The sequence below is a fragment of the Drosophila biarmipes genome, chromosome 2L (assembly GCF_025231255.1).
Source record: "Drosophila biarmipes strain raj3 chromosome 2L, RU_DBia_V1.1, whole genome shotgun sequence".
Taxonomy (NCBI): domain Eukaryota; kingdom Metazoa; phylum Arthropoda; class Insecta; order Diptera; family Drosophilidae; genus Drosophila; species Drosophila biarmipes.
Window position 1 is genome coordinate 14,322,238 of NC_066612.1, and position 12,971 is coordinate 14,335,208.

General features: G+C 41.7%; 3 protein-coding genes and 1 pseudogene across 5 annotated transcripts; 2 read left to right on the forward strand and 2 right to left on the reverse strand.

The window, feature by feature from the left end:
- Nucleotides 1–120: 120 nt before the first annotated feature.
- On the reverse strand, nucleotides 121–1,908 carry LOC108033925 (uncharacterized). Of its 2 annotated transcripts, XM_050884903.1 has the most exons (3): nucleotides 1,320–1,908; nucleotides 371–1,258; nucleotides 121–309 (listed from the first exon to the last, which is right to left on the reverse strand). In XM_050884903.1, exons 1-2 carry the CDS (start codon nucleotides 1,858–1,860, stop codon nucleotides 420–422), a joined length of 1,380 nt encoding a protein of 459 aa, XP_050740860.1. In that variant the 5' UTR covers nucleotides 1,861–1,908; the 3' UTR covers nucleotides 121–309; nucleotides 371–419. The 2 variants fall into 2 exon arrangements, with proteins under 2 accessions (XP_050740860.1, XP_016964087.1); XM_017108598.3 differs by lacking the exon at nucleotides 121–309 and having other exon boundaries at nucleotides 314–1,258.
- Nucleotides 1,909–2,176: 268 nt separating this feature from the next.
- On the forward strand, nucleotides 2,177–8,291 carry LOC108034146 (actin-related protein 2/3 complex subunit 2). The gene is made up of 8 exons (XM_017108945.3): nucleotides 2,177–2,742; nucleotides 4,612–4,705; nucleotides 4,770–4,869; nucleotides 4,943–5,129; nucleotides 5,190–5,410; nucleotides 7,390–7,481; nucleotides 7,540–7,649; nucleotides 7,708–8,291. Exons 1-8 carry the CDS (start codon nucleotides 2,669–2,671, stop codon nucleotides 7,733–7,735), a joined length of 906 nt encoding a protein of 301 aa, XP_016964434.1. The 5' UTR covers nucleotides 2,177–2,668; the 3' UTR covers nucleotides 7,736–8,291.
- Nucleotides 8,292–8,377: 86 nt separating this feature from the next.
- On the reverse strand, nucleotides 8,378–9,885 carry LOC108033573 (transmembrane inner ear expressed protein). Of its 2 annotated transcripts, XR_006368325.2 has the most exons (4): nucleotides 9,696–9,885; nucleotides 9,489–9,641; nucleotides 8,589–8,717; nucleotides 8,378–8,520 (listed from the first exon to the last, which is right to left on the reverse strand). XR_006368325.2 is itself a non-coding variant. In XM_044094322.2 (3 exons), the coding sequence occupies exons 1-3, from the start codon at nucleotides 9,805–9,807 to the stop codon at nucleotides 8,432–8,434; spliced, it is 354 nt and encodes a 117-aa protein (XP_043950257.1). In that variant the 5' UTR covers nucleotides 9,808–9,885; the 3' UTR covers nucleotides 8,407–8,431. The 2 variants fall into 2 exon arrangements, 1 of the variants encoding a protein (XP_043950257.1); XM_044094322.2 differs by lacking the exon at nucleotides 8,589–8,717 and having other exon boundaries at nucleotides 8,407–8,520.
- Nucleotides 9,822–12,945, forward strand: LOC108033283 (uncharacterized; annotated as a pseudogene).
- Nucleotides 12,946–12,971: the final 26 nt, after the last annotated feature.

A 12,971-nucleotide genomic window follows, 5' to 3' on the forward strand; every position in this document is an offset into this window, starting at 1 on the left:
CAACTGCACCGTGCGAACCGGAGGCGGCAACTAAGCGGATCGAAAATCTCTTGGCACTCGCACTTGCCAGCGGCAAATGCACGCCAAGCGATTTGTTTATCCGTCTGCTGCGTGTGCGTGAATTTGTTCGTTATTAATTGCAATAAATGGTGCCGGCGTGGGCGGCATTTTATTTATTTTGGTCTGCCTTTGAATGGGCGTTACGGACTCTGCTTTGAATGTTTCAGCGACCTCTAGCGGGTGGCGTCCGGTAACGATAGTTTTCGATTACACATGTACACCTACTGTCCAACACTGGTGGTTCAAAGACTAGTTTACAATAGTAGAAATAGTCAATATTAACTTAAATTAAGTTTTGCAGCTAACCTACATGTAATATTTACAACTAGCTAGATAGGAACCCTAGGCCACACCTCCTGTCAGTTAATCACCTGGCAAGGCGCCACATCCTCGATATCCTCCCCGTCCAACGCTTTGATTTGGCACTGGCACAGGAACTGCACGATCTTGCGCTCGGCACTGGCCCGTTCCAACGGACTCAGGCCGTCCAGCAGCATCTGAGCCTTGGCCAGCAAGCCGTTGGCCGGCGTGGCACTTCGCTGCTCCCGCTCCTGCTCCTGCTCGTGCTGGATTTGGGCCTGCAGCTCCCGCGATTGCTGGAGGACGGTCTCCATGTTGGCAATCACGGTGGTCAGTAGTTTGTCGGAGGTGGCGGCGGGCGTTGTGGAGTTCTCGGCAAGAGAGGACGCCTCCTCTAAGACGGGATTCGCTCTGTCGATAGTGTGAATAATCTCCTCCGTTACGGCCGGCGTAGTGGTGGTCACATGCAGCTGCTGAGGGGGCTCCAAGTGCTGCGAGGGAGTGGCCTCACTGAGGATAAAGTCGTAGGGCGTTGACTGCTCGGCCTCGGAGAGAATTTCTATCTCCTCGTCGTAGGCCAGCTCCAGATCATCCTCCAGCTCGTCGTTATCCGTGCTGTACGGATAGTCGGCGCCCCAGATCTGCTCGCCACTGGAGATCACCATACCCTCTTGCTGCTTGCTGGGATTCCCCGAAGGAGTGCTGGACTTTGGCGGACGCCCGCGCCGCTTGATGTTTTCCAAAATCAGAGGCACTCCCTTGCGAAAGTGGCGGCCCAGGAAGAGGAGCTCATTAAAGTACCGCCATGTAATGGGAGTGGACTGGTTGATCTGCTGACTGCGGTACTCCCTGGCGAAGCGATCGCGCAGCCTCTTCCAGCGGTTGTAGCAAAGTTCCTCTGGTAAGTCAAGGACATTAAAAACTGAAGATTAGAGTAGGATTTGGATAGAAGTACCCACCCGACACATTCAAGTTCTGGGAAATCTCCCGCCAGGCTTCGTTCTTGGCCGCCAGGTTCTTGGAGACCCTGATCTTGTGGCGGTCATACAACACCGGATGCATCTTGACCAGCTCAATGAGCTGTTCGTTCAGCAGGTCGTCCTGGCAGTCGTCCTCATCCTCGTCCTTCCTCCGCTTCTCCTGCTCCAAGTCCACTTTCGACCGCTTCTTTCGCTCCCTTGGCTCAAAGCGCATCCCGTCCAGACTCTCGTTCCGGGCCAGTCCCTGCTTGTAGTGGTCTTTGAGGAAGAGCAGGCGCGGGAACATGTCCCAGTAGGTGGGCTCGTCGGGATGCTCCTGGAAGCGGCGGAACTCCTTGCCGAAACGATCGCGAATGCTCTTCCAGCGCGTAATGCACGCCCTCTCGGAGGCGCCCAGCTTCTGGGAGATGGCCTTCCAGGCCGCGTCCTTCTGGGCCGCATTCTTCACGCTCCGCGCGCTGTCCTTGTCGTACAGGATCGGGTGACTCTCTATTAATTTAATCAGCTCGCCGTCGTCCATTGATTTTCGCTTTTATTTGTTATTATTTATTTCCGACGGTCCGGCAGCCCGGAAGGGAATTCCGATAGTTCCAGCTCTGAAAACAGAGTTGCCAAGTGTTCCTCATAATATGGCTACTCCTTAAATTACTTTTAATGTGGAAAGTAAGATCTTTTGTCTTTTGTCTCTATGTAAGCTTTTATTCAAAGTTTGTTAATAGACCGGCATTTTTTACGGCACAATTGCTTAAAATTCTAGTCACCTCATAACATCGATAGTTGGAGAGTTATCGATGCCGCGCTGGTGTCATCGATGATTGAGTACCATCTCTATTGTGAGAACTGGCAACGCTGTGAGCGAAGAAAATACGGCAGCGTGCTCCCGATTTCCACCCACGTTTTGTTATAATTTAATAAGTATTACGGTCCGAGACCGATTTTTCACTGCACCCGCAGCGCAACGAAGCCCAGGTGATTGGGCATTGGAGTTGGGAAAGGGGGAGAAAACTGATTTTCACGCCACTTCGGATGCGGCTGTGTGCGTGAGCATTGGAATTCGCCTCTGTGTGTGCGTGCGATTGTGTGACGGACCAAAAAAGCCGACATCAGCGCCCATTTTTTGTTGTTGATTCATTAAAACGCCCGTCATGCGCCAGTATTGGTGAGTTGGAGCTGCGCCCCGTCTCACTCGCACTCAGCGGCGGCAGTCGAAGAAACAGTTGGCGCAGAAAGAGCGCAGGGAGCGGCAGAAGAAGAAGCAGCAGCGGCAGTCAACGTCATAAAATTTGTCATCGCACTTGGCACAAAAATAACAGCAAATCCGCACCGCCATGATCCTGCTGGAAATCAATAATCGGATTATCGAGGAGACGCTGCTGGTCAAATACCGTAATGCCCAGGCGGGGTAAGTCTCCAGTTTCTTTGCAGTCCCGTTCCCGATTTCCACCATTTTGGTTTATCTTCTGCCTTCCCCACCGTTATCACCAGTCGGCTTTGTTATCAGTTTCGTCGCCCCACTCGCTCGCACCCGCCCTCTCCTTGGGGAATAATAAATTTGGGTGTAGTTCCAGCCTTGGAACACTCATCGCTGCAGCTCTCTCCCTCCCACACTCGCACCCAAGTACAGTGCAGCCCCCCTTCCGCCGACGCAGCGTTTGTTAGCTCATTACAGCGCGTGGTGCATCATATCCAAAGAACTGACTCATTGCGCTGCAAGTCGAGCATTAATCATAGAGGATTTGTCAAATAGTAGTGTATTCTCCTCTCCGAAATCGCAAAAACCTTCCATGATGATTAACAGCCACTGTGTCAAGGGAACCGGGCTTAGATAGCTGATCATACTTTGGCTGAAAGCATAGATACACCTGTGAAGTTTCTCAACTATAGTTACAGCTATTTAGTTTCATTGTCTATGAATATTATTAATGATATAACTACTAACAAACTTTGATATTAAAAAGTTGAATGTCTTTCATGGAGCAAAAGTGGCATACTTCGGAGATCTTTCCATTTGTGTCTCACATGCTCCAATACCAATCTCCTAAGACGAACGGCATCCTGAGTAATCAAACATGTTATAGCAGATGACTTGTGTTCGCGTACAAATATCCCTTCAAAGATATAAGGCAATGTATATTTTGGAGTCAAAGTGGCAAATCTTGCGACCTCTCTGCAATTTGTGTCTCAAATGCTCCAATAAAAAACTTTTAAGACGAACGGCATCCTGAATAATCATCATATTATAGCAGATGACTTGTGTTCGTGTACAAATATCCCTTCAAAGATATAAGATATATACGGTTTTCGACTACAATAGCCCTTCCAGAGTTGGATCAAGAAATGCTTTCTCGGGAGCCAAAGTTTACATGTTAAAGATAACATCGGTTTCTTTTTCGTGTCTACAATGCTCCAAGATCAACTGTATGTGTGAATCATCATGGTCAATCTATTATATTGCCAAGGATGGTTTGTCTCCTGCACAATTACTGCATTTTTTGCGGAGTAAAAGTGGCATATTTCAAATATTCCTTTGATCTGTGTCTCTATTGCTCCAAGAGTAACTAGGTAGACGAACGGCATCCTGTTTAATTACTTATATTAAAGCAGATGACTTGTGTTCGTGTACAATTGCCAGCTTAATAAGTGGTTAAATGGAGAAAAAGTTTACACGCTAAAGCTCCTCTTATTTTCCGTGTCTACAATGCTCCGAGATTAGTTGTAACGTTTAAATCATCTTGGAGATTATCATATTTTCAAAGATAAATACTTTCGTTCACATGTCGATATTATTCCTACGTTGGAGTCAAAGTGGCACAACTTATAATGTTCTTTTAATTTGTGTCTCAAATGCTCCAATAGTAACTCGATAGTCGAACGGCATCCTGTTTAATTAATTATATTAAAACAGATGACTTGTGTTCGAGTACACGCCAAGTATACACGCCAAAGTTCTGCCTAAGTTTTTGCCTATTTTTTGGGCCATTGATGTATAGGGAGCTATATTATGGCATAATTTAGAATTTGATTCCTAATTTGTGTGTGAGTTTCTCCCAAAATTATTATATTTAAGAGGCAAACTGATATCCCTCTTATTATCCCTCTTATATCCCTCAATTAAAAGGGAAAAATTGAGTTTGCAAACAGATTTGTCCAAATATTTTGCTTTATATATTATCAACTATAAACGGGGCTTTCAGATAAGATAAGGTGGAGTGTAGGAGCATGACTAATAAGCAATCAATCTTATACGTTTTCGTTTGAATTCTTTTTCCAGACTGAAGCCAGAATCGATAGATATACGGATAGCAGACTTTGATGGTGTGCTCTATCACATTTCCAATGTGAATGGAGACAAAACAAAAGTTCGGGTAAGTTTTCACTTCAGTATAACAAATACCTTACTTATTTTTCCTTTGTGGCTTTGCAAAACAGATCAGCATATCTCTGAAGTTCTACAAACAGCTGCAAGAGCACGGAGCCGACGAGTTACTGAAGCGTGAATATGGCGGTCTGCTCACAGACACGGAAGAAGGTTTGTTCATGCAACCACAGCTAAGTTTCGGCTTTAAACGAAGTTAATTACTCTTACTCTTCGGTAATTGCAGGCTACAATGTTTCTGTACTTATAAATCTGGAGGAGATTCCCGAGGACTGCGAGCAAATCGCAAAGAAAATTGGACTGCTGAAGCGCAACTGCTTCGCCTCCGTTTTTGAAAAGTATTTTGACTACCAGGAGCAGGGTGAAGAGGGCCAAAAGCGTGCCGTAATTAACTACCGCAACGATGAGACTTTGTAAGCCAAATAGATTTGGATAGTGATAGAATGAGCTCACAAACTGTGTCCATTTCACAGGTATGTGGAGGCCAAGCCCGATCGTGTCACCGTCGTCTTCAGCACCATTTTCCGGGACGAGGACGACGTCATCATCGGCAAAGTGTTCATGCAGGAATTGAGGGAAGGACGACGTGCCTCGCACACAGCGCCGCAAGTGCTCTTCTCGCACCGCGAACCTCCTCTGGAATTGGCAAACACTGACGCCAGGGTGGGCGACAATATCGGCTATGTCACATTTGGTAGGTTTGACCAAAATTTTGTTTAACCTATTTATGGGGGAGATATATTATGAGCAACTTATGGTTGATGTTTTAATGCAATGTTAAAAAATATCTAATAGGGCTATGCAAGAAAACTAAACTTTTCGAGAAAAACTTTGAAATAAGATGGTTTGGAGCCAAAGTTTACATGTTAAGGGGAATTCGTCTTTTTCGTGTCTACAATGCTCCCATATCAATGGTATCGTTAAAATCATCTCTGACATTCTATCATATGTCTATAGATAAATACATTCGTCAACAATTAAGCAGTTTTATTACTTGTGGAGTCAAAGTGGCATACTTTGAATTAATCCTTTGATTTGTGTCTCAAATGCTCCAAAATTAACTCGATAGACAAACGGCATCCTGAATAATTATCATATTATAGCAGATGACTTGTGTTTGTGTACAGTAAAAACTTTGAATTATAAGTAATAGTTAATCCAAGGGAGACAAAGTTTACATGTTAAGGGCTTTAATATCCTTTTCGTGTCTACAATGCTCCGAGAGTAATAATTCCAATTATTTCATCACTGGTAATTTTGTATTATCTTCGATGATTTGTTCCGGGCACAATATTGCAAGAATTTAACTTGGGGAGTCAAAGTGGCATATTTAAAAAAATACTTTTGATCTGTGTCTCAAATGCTCCAAAATGAATTCGATAGACGAACGGCATCCTGAATAATCTTCATATTATAGCAGATGACTTGTGTTCGTGTACAATAAAACCATAAAATTATTGCCAAAACGATTTACAATCTTTTCTAAGGAGACAAAGTTTACATGCTGAGGGGCTTTTTTCCTTTTCGTGTCTACAATGCTCCCATATAAATTGTAACGTTAAAATCATCTTGGACATTCTAACATATGCCTATAGATAAATACATTCGTAGACATTTATGCAGTAATATTTCCTGTGGAGTCAAAGTGGCATACTTTAAAATAATCCTTTGATTTGTGTCTCAAATGCTCCAAAATCGACTCGATAGACAAACGGCATCCTGAATAATTATCATATTATAGCAGATGACTTGTGTTTGTGTACAGTAAAACCATTTAATTATTAGCAAGACGATTTAGACTCAATCCCAGGGAGACAAAGTTTACATGTTAGGGTAATAATATCCTTTTCGTGTCTACAACGCTCCGAAAGTAATTGTTCCGATTATATCATCATTGGCAATCTTGTATTATCTTCGATGATTTGTTTCGAGCACAATATTGCAAGAATTTATCTTGTGGAGTCAAAGTGGCATATTTTCAAAATTACCTTTAGTCTGTGTCTCAAATGCTCCAAAATGAATTCGATAGACGAACGGCATCCTGAATAATGCTCATATTATAGCAGATGACTTGTGTTCGTGTACAAACGGTTTAAAAATAGTATTTTATGCAGACAAAGATGTTTATTATACAACGTCTGTGTCATTTGCATTTCCAAAGAATGTGATCCGATACTAATGAGGTGTTTTGAGGTTAAAACGTAGAGAGCAAGTTTACATGTTGAAGATAACACTTTTTATTTTTTTTTTGTCTTTAATTTAATTTGGTTTTTAGGTTAATTTATTCCTGCATAACAATTTTAACAATGTTATTTGGAGTCAAAGTGGCATATTTACAAATTACCAATGATCTGTGTCTCTAATACTCCAACATCAAAACAATAGACGAACGGCATCCTGAATAATTACTTATATTATGGCAGATGACTTGTGTTTGTGTACAATACTATTGAAAGTTTGATATTGCGATTAGGAGTCAAAGTGGCATAAGTTGAATTTTTAAGATTTGTGTCTCAAATGCTCCAAAAGAAACTTGAAAGGCGAACGGCATCCTGAGTAATTATTTATATTACAACAGACGACTTGTGTTCGTGTACAAAATCATCATAGCCTTCGAAATACCGGACTTGTTTATTATCATTTACAATAATTTATGTTTCTTATTCTTTGCAGTACTCTTCCCTCGACATACCAACAAAGAAACAAGGGACAATACCATTAACCTTATTCACATGTTCCGAGATTACTTGCACTACCACATTAAGGTGAGACTTGTCTGAAGATAAATGTTTACCATATATTTATCATGCTCTTTTGAAACAGTGTTCAAAGGCCTACATTCATTCGCGCATGCGTGCAAAAACCTCGGACTTCCTCAAGGTGCTAAATCGAGCAAGGCCCGAGCCGAAAAACACGGAGAAGAAAACTATAACGTGAGTATTGCATTTTCCGTAAAAATGCATTCAATATTTACACTTTTCTTGTTTGCAGGGGGAGAACATTCAAGCGCATCGAATGATGTGTGCAGTATATTTAGTTGTTTTTATATAAATATAAAAAGAATAAATTTTGTATTTAAATGCGAAATCCGAACATCATTTTGGCCAAGCAATGGAAAATTCAACAAAAACTAAACCAGATAACAAAACAAAGTATTCCAAAACAGAACTTAAGGCTAAATGTAAGCTCAGCAAAATAATGAACAAAGAATTAATAGTTACGCGTTAATAAATTAATTGTGTGTGTTTTGTGTCGAGTCAGCGTCAAAGTCCGTGTCTCCGCCAATTTGTTACAGTCATAAGCCGAGTCAGCGTCACAGCAGAACCGCATTTTAAATCAATAAACCCTAGACCTAAGTGCAACATGAGAACTAAAACTACCATGTCAAGACGAGCAACACGACTAAGGGATGCCACCAACTTGTTATATAGTCGCAATGGAGGATTCATCCCCGCAATTAGCCTATATGTGTAGAAAACGCATTTAAAAACGTACTGCAAATATTAACAAACCTTTGATACATCAACCGGAATTAATAAAAACGAGAAAATCAAATTGCAATATAAAATATAGAAGCACATCTTTTACTCTCTAGCTCTTCATTGAATGAATGTGTTGCTCTTTCTAGTTTAATAACTTTTAATTTCGTACATTAAGGCATTAGGTTACTAATATTAAGGATACCATCTCCGCTGCACAATACTATATCAGGCACTTAGATCTTAAATTTAACGTTCTGCTTCTCGTTCATGCTCTCCACGCTGGCCTGGAAATTCAGATAATCGCTCTGGATTCGGGCACAAACTGAAAGGATTTATAAATTGATAAAAAGTTAGGACGAAGCACTGATATTTGTGGCTTGTGCTACTTACAAATGTAGTGTTCTTGCGATAGAGAGTTGCTGCTTAAGTACTTCCATTAGTTTGTACAGAGTGCGGGTGAATTTACAGGGCCTTTGGTTTAGGGATCATCGTACTGTTCCAATTTGATGTAAGCAAGTGCTGTGATAGAGAAGCGGCAGGGCGATATAGAGTGAGTAATAGACTATACACTGGTGAAAAATCATTTTTAAATCATGAAAGTTTAAAACTTTAATTCGAAAAATGTAAAATTAAGCAAGTCCTGAATTTAGTATCATTTTAGCCCTTAAATCTAATTTTTTTTGTAATCCTTGACAAATACTGCTTTATTAATTTAAGAATATTTCATAATTATACAAATGTAGTTAAAAAAAAGTTTTCCTGGGAAAATCATTTGGATCTAAGTCAGGAATTTAAGAAAATTGATCCTATCACCTCTTTAAAACAAAAATATGGTTGTAAACTATAGATTTCCAAAAGTTTTCTTCCTGTTTTTTATTTTATTTTATTTTTTCTCAGGTTAAAGGGTAATTGGAAGCTAACAAATACCTATGCTTTAATTGTAGCTATAGAGAGTGGGGCCTTTAAGTAAAGACCCTAAAAATAAACCCCCTTATTTTGTGACTTTCCTTCCCAAAAGAAAGCACCTTTTCCTCAGTGTGGCATTAACTAGCGTGCAACAAGAGGAGCCAGCTGGAGGAGTCGTTTATCATTTTGTATATACAAATGCGTGGGCTGGTGCGGTGGGGAAATGGATGGGCTGGATGGGTAGGAGGAGCACCAGACAGGAAAAGGGCTTGGCTCGCATTAGGGTGACAACGAAACTGGGGCAGTGGGTACACAGGAGCTCTACGCGGCGTCGGTGTGTATGCATATGTACGGTGGTGATGGGATGCGGATCTACTTGCTCACCCTTCTGCAGGTCCATGTCGTCCATTTCAGAGTTCTTGATCTGCTGCAGCTTCTCGCGGAACTTCTTCGTGATCTGTTTGCGCTGGTAGTCCGCCTCGATTTCCTGTTTGGTGCGTGGGATCCGGAAGCGGATGCAGCAGCAGACCATAATCACTGCACGATGGCTTCGATTAAATGGGATCCCATGTAATGCTCCTGTGTACTCACTAATTAACAGGAAAACGCCTAGGACGGCGGCTATAATGTGCCACACGCGAAAGCCGCCAATTACCACACTTTCCAGCCACATTTCGTTCAAGAATTCCGTATTGTCATCCATTTTCCGGCTGATTTATGAGCTCTGCCAGGTGCTGGAACCGTGGAGCTGCTCCCGAAACACGTCCGGCCGTTTTGCCAATCCAGTTCCGACTGTTGGCCCAGGAACTAGTCCAAACTGGCCTGGCCCACCGAATAACTTGGTAAGGGAGGCGCGGCTCCACACTCCCTCTAAAAAATAAATAATTCGGGGAGGTGTAAAATAACAAACAAAGGAGCCATCCCCTTGGATAAGCGAAGCCTGGAGCGTGAAAAGGCAATGATAGATATTTCAGCGAGTCCAGGGAAGGATTGAATGTCTTAAGGGATCATGGGTTTAATATTATTTCTATAGAATACACAAAAATTAAAATGCAGTTTGTTACAGTTGGAACTTGAAAAATTGTTAAATTATTGGTAAAAAATATTAATTAGCATACAATTTTAGAAAAAAAAAACACTTAAAAAAAACAAGATTTCAAATTTATTTCCAGGCAATACTTTTTTTACCTTCGTTCTGTTTTCTAACTATTTTTAACAAAGTACGTAACGTTTTTGAGTTTAATGCCTAAACCGCTTTTCTTGAATCCGCTCCTGACTCGTCCATACTGAATATGAATGCGAAAATGACAACAAACTCGACTCGAATCCAAGAAACTGGGTGCGGTGCCGCGTGCCTCAGGATAAAGACCCACTCACTTTACATACCGAAAGGACCGGGGGCACAGGAGGAGCCCGGAGTCCTCCCCCAACAAAGGACAACATGCATATGGTTAGTTAGACGAGGCATGGCCACCTGCTGGTCACACCCAATTGGTTCGGTTACTTTCGCTTCTCACTAAGATGGCAACTGCTGAAGTCTGGGTGGGATTTCGCGGCGCCGGAACATGGCCTAATGACTGTGACATTTAGGGGCTGGCGTCCGGAACTATGTGAGTGCAATTACAAGAGTGGACTAAAGGCAGGTGGTCCTAACATAACTTATAAAATATTTTTTTAGTGGTTTAGTTTGGAGTAAATATAATAAAAACACTTTTATTATAGTAAGAGGACGGACCAGGTAAGCATTTAAATGAAGTAATCACTTTGATTATATTTTTTGATCAAATTATCTTTAAAAATTATTGAAGGAGCAATGATCATTGTTCGTGCTGAGAGGATATGCGATTGTATCCGGTAGAATAGACGGTGTAACGCCGACGATAACCAGCAATTATCTCAGGTTTTTCCGCCCACAGTAGTTCGCTATATAAGGTCGAATCCACGATTAGTTCGCCGACAAAAGTGTTTATAATATTATTGATTCTCGCCATAAGTAGTACCAGTACTCAGACAGCGGAGTACCAACTGGTACTGGAGGACCCGGACATCTACTCGGCGTGCACAGATGGCCCGCCTGGGTCCATTGGAGTTCACGAGGCCTTCAACATGGACAACATGGCTTTCGAACTGGACGAGGACGGCGTACACGTGTCTGGGAATATCACCATCAAATGGGATTGGCCGCGCACTGATCACATTTCTGTATTTCTAATATTCCTGCATTGAGAGCCACAGAACGCTGCAACCTTTGCCCTTTCAGGCCAGGTTCCGTATAATGCACTTCGACCGGGGCACCTAAGAACCGACAGTTATCAACTTTCACTCTCCGGATTTGTGTGCCGTGATGTTCGACGAGAATCTGTTCTGGTTTAAGTATTGGTTTAGAAACGTCGTGTATCTTAACGAAAGGCGTGAGTATCGTTGTTGTCATTATCAGCAGCTTGGACGCTCTGTAAGGACTCTTCTTTCAGACCGTTTTGGTATTCGAACCGTTTCCTATGAGCATGCGTATTCAAAACATACGTGTTCCCAACGTGCGTGGGCGCCATAAAGTGGTGTTCACCTTTGAAGCGATCGACGCAAATAATGAACCTCGAACACCATGCTTGTGTTTCGAAATAAAAGGAGAGGCCAAAAGGTTAAAGAATAAACTAAGATCTTTCAAGACTGGGTTATCCTTCTACCGGTTTTCGAAGATTCTGAGACGATAGGAACCTTCTTCTATCGTCAAACATCTGCATAAATAATGGGGGACTTACCCATGCATTAGCAACCTCAAAGTGCTACGCCTAGCGACAATCAAAAATAATGTAACTGACTAGGAAAATGAAAGGATTTGAGAAACCCCAAAATTAATGTAATTTGATTTCAGGAAACTCCCATAATCCATTACTTGATTACCAAAAAATAAATTAAATAAGACTTATTTATGATTATTGAAAAACATTCAGGTGGTCCACATTTGAGTAAACTTCTTCAGCTGACTTTTTGTTAAGATCTGATTTTAGTCCACTAACCTGCTACTAAGCACATGTTCGTTACCAAACAACTGTTCTGATAAGGTTCACTATGAAGGTGCAGCATAAGACACTTGTCTAGCTCCTCGTAGCTCCTTAAAAATAAAGATATAATGCGATTGTGAGGAAAAAATTGTAAGGAAATGAAAATGGAGCTCTCAAAGATCGGTGGTAAAAAGACACCCAAGCAGTTGTGCTTAACAATGGACTTTGAGAAGTCTAAGCTAAGTTGATAGGGAGAGAGGCAGTACTCCTTTCCTAATAAGCTCAAGTTTTAAACTTGTTTTTCGTACCCCTTTTTTCCTGGGGAGTTACCGAAGTTCACCGATCAAGCCAACCCCCCAGCATTAAACAAAGAAATATATAATATAATAATTTACCGATCCTTGCGCTGGCAGCCATACAATACACTTCTGATCATTTTCAAATTTAATTTGAATTTGAATTTTACTTTTACTTTTATTTGTTTGGAAAGAAGTACTAACTTTCCCAAAATATACATACTCTTGTTTTAATTAATATAAATATATTTTTAATTTTTGCTAATAGTATTAGATAAATATCTTATTTGGTGAACCGCTACCTTTAACCCGTAATTATCTATGATACTCCGCCCTACTATTGATTCTCGTTATAAGTAGAGCCACTGTTAGGAAAGTGGAATACCAACTGGTGCAGATGGTCCCCCGGGGTACATTGGAATCTTCGACGCCTTCAACAAGGCTAACATGATTTCCGAGCAGGACGAAGTCGGCGTTCACATGGATGGGAACATCACCACAAAATGGGATTTTCCGCTCTCAGATCGCCTTTCTGTAATCTAACCACCTTCAAGAAGTGCTGAGCATTG

Excerpts from the sequence above, each read along its gene's own strand:
- LOC108033925 (XM_050884903.1), bottom strand. The coding sequence starts at position 1,860 with ATGGACGACGGCGAGCTGATTAAATTAATAGAGAGTCACCCGATCCTG. Across the intron at positions 1,259-1,319 it reads CCAGAACTTGAATGTGTCGG|AGGAACTTTGCTACAACCGC; the intron begins GTGGGTACTTCT and ends TTGACTTACCAG.
- LOC108034146 (XM_017108945.3), top strand. The coding sequence starts at position 2,669 with ATGATCCTGCTGGAAATCAATAATCGGATTATCGAGGAGACGCTGCTG. Across the intron at positions 4,706-4,769 it reads GAGACAAAACAAAAGTTCGG|ATCAGCATATCTCTGAAGTT; the intron begins GTAAGTTTTCAC and ends TTTGCAAAACAG. Across the intron at positions 5,130-5,189 it reads TACCGCAACGATGAGACTTT|GTATGTGGAGGCCAAGCCCG; the intron begins GTAAGCCAAATA and ends TCCATTTCACAG.
- LOC108033573 (XM_044094322.2), bottom strand. The coding sequence starts at position 9,807 with ATGGATGACAATACGGAATTCTTGAACGAAATGTGGCTGGAAAGTGTG. Across the intron at positions 9,642-9,695 it reads AGGCGTTTTCCTGTTAATTA|TGATTATGGTCTGCTGCTGC; the intron begins GTGAGTACACAG and ends GCCATCGTGCAG. Across the intron at positions 8,521-9,488 it reads CGACATGGACCTGCAGAAGG|TTTGTGCCCGAATCCAGAGC; the intron begins GTGAGCAAGTAG and ends AAATCCTTTCAG.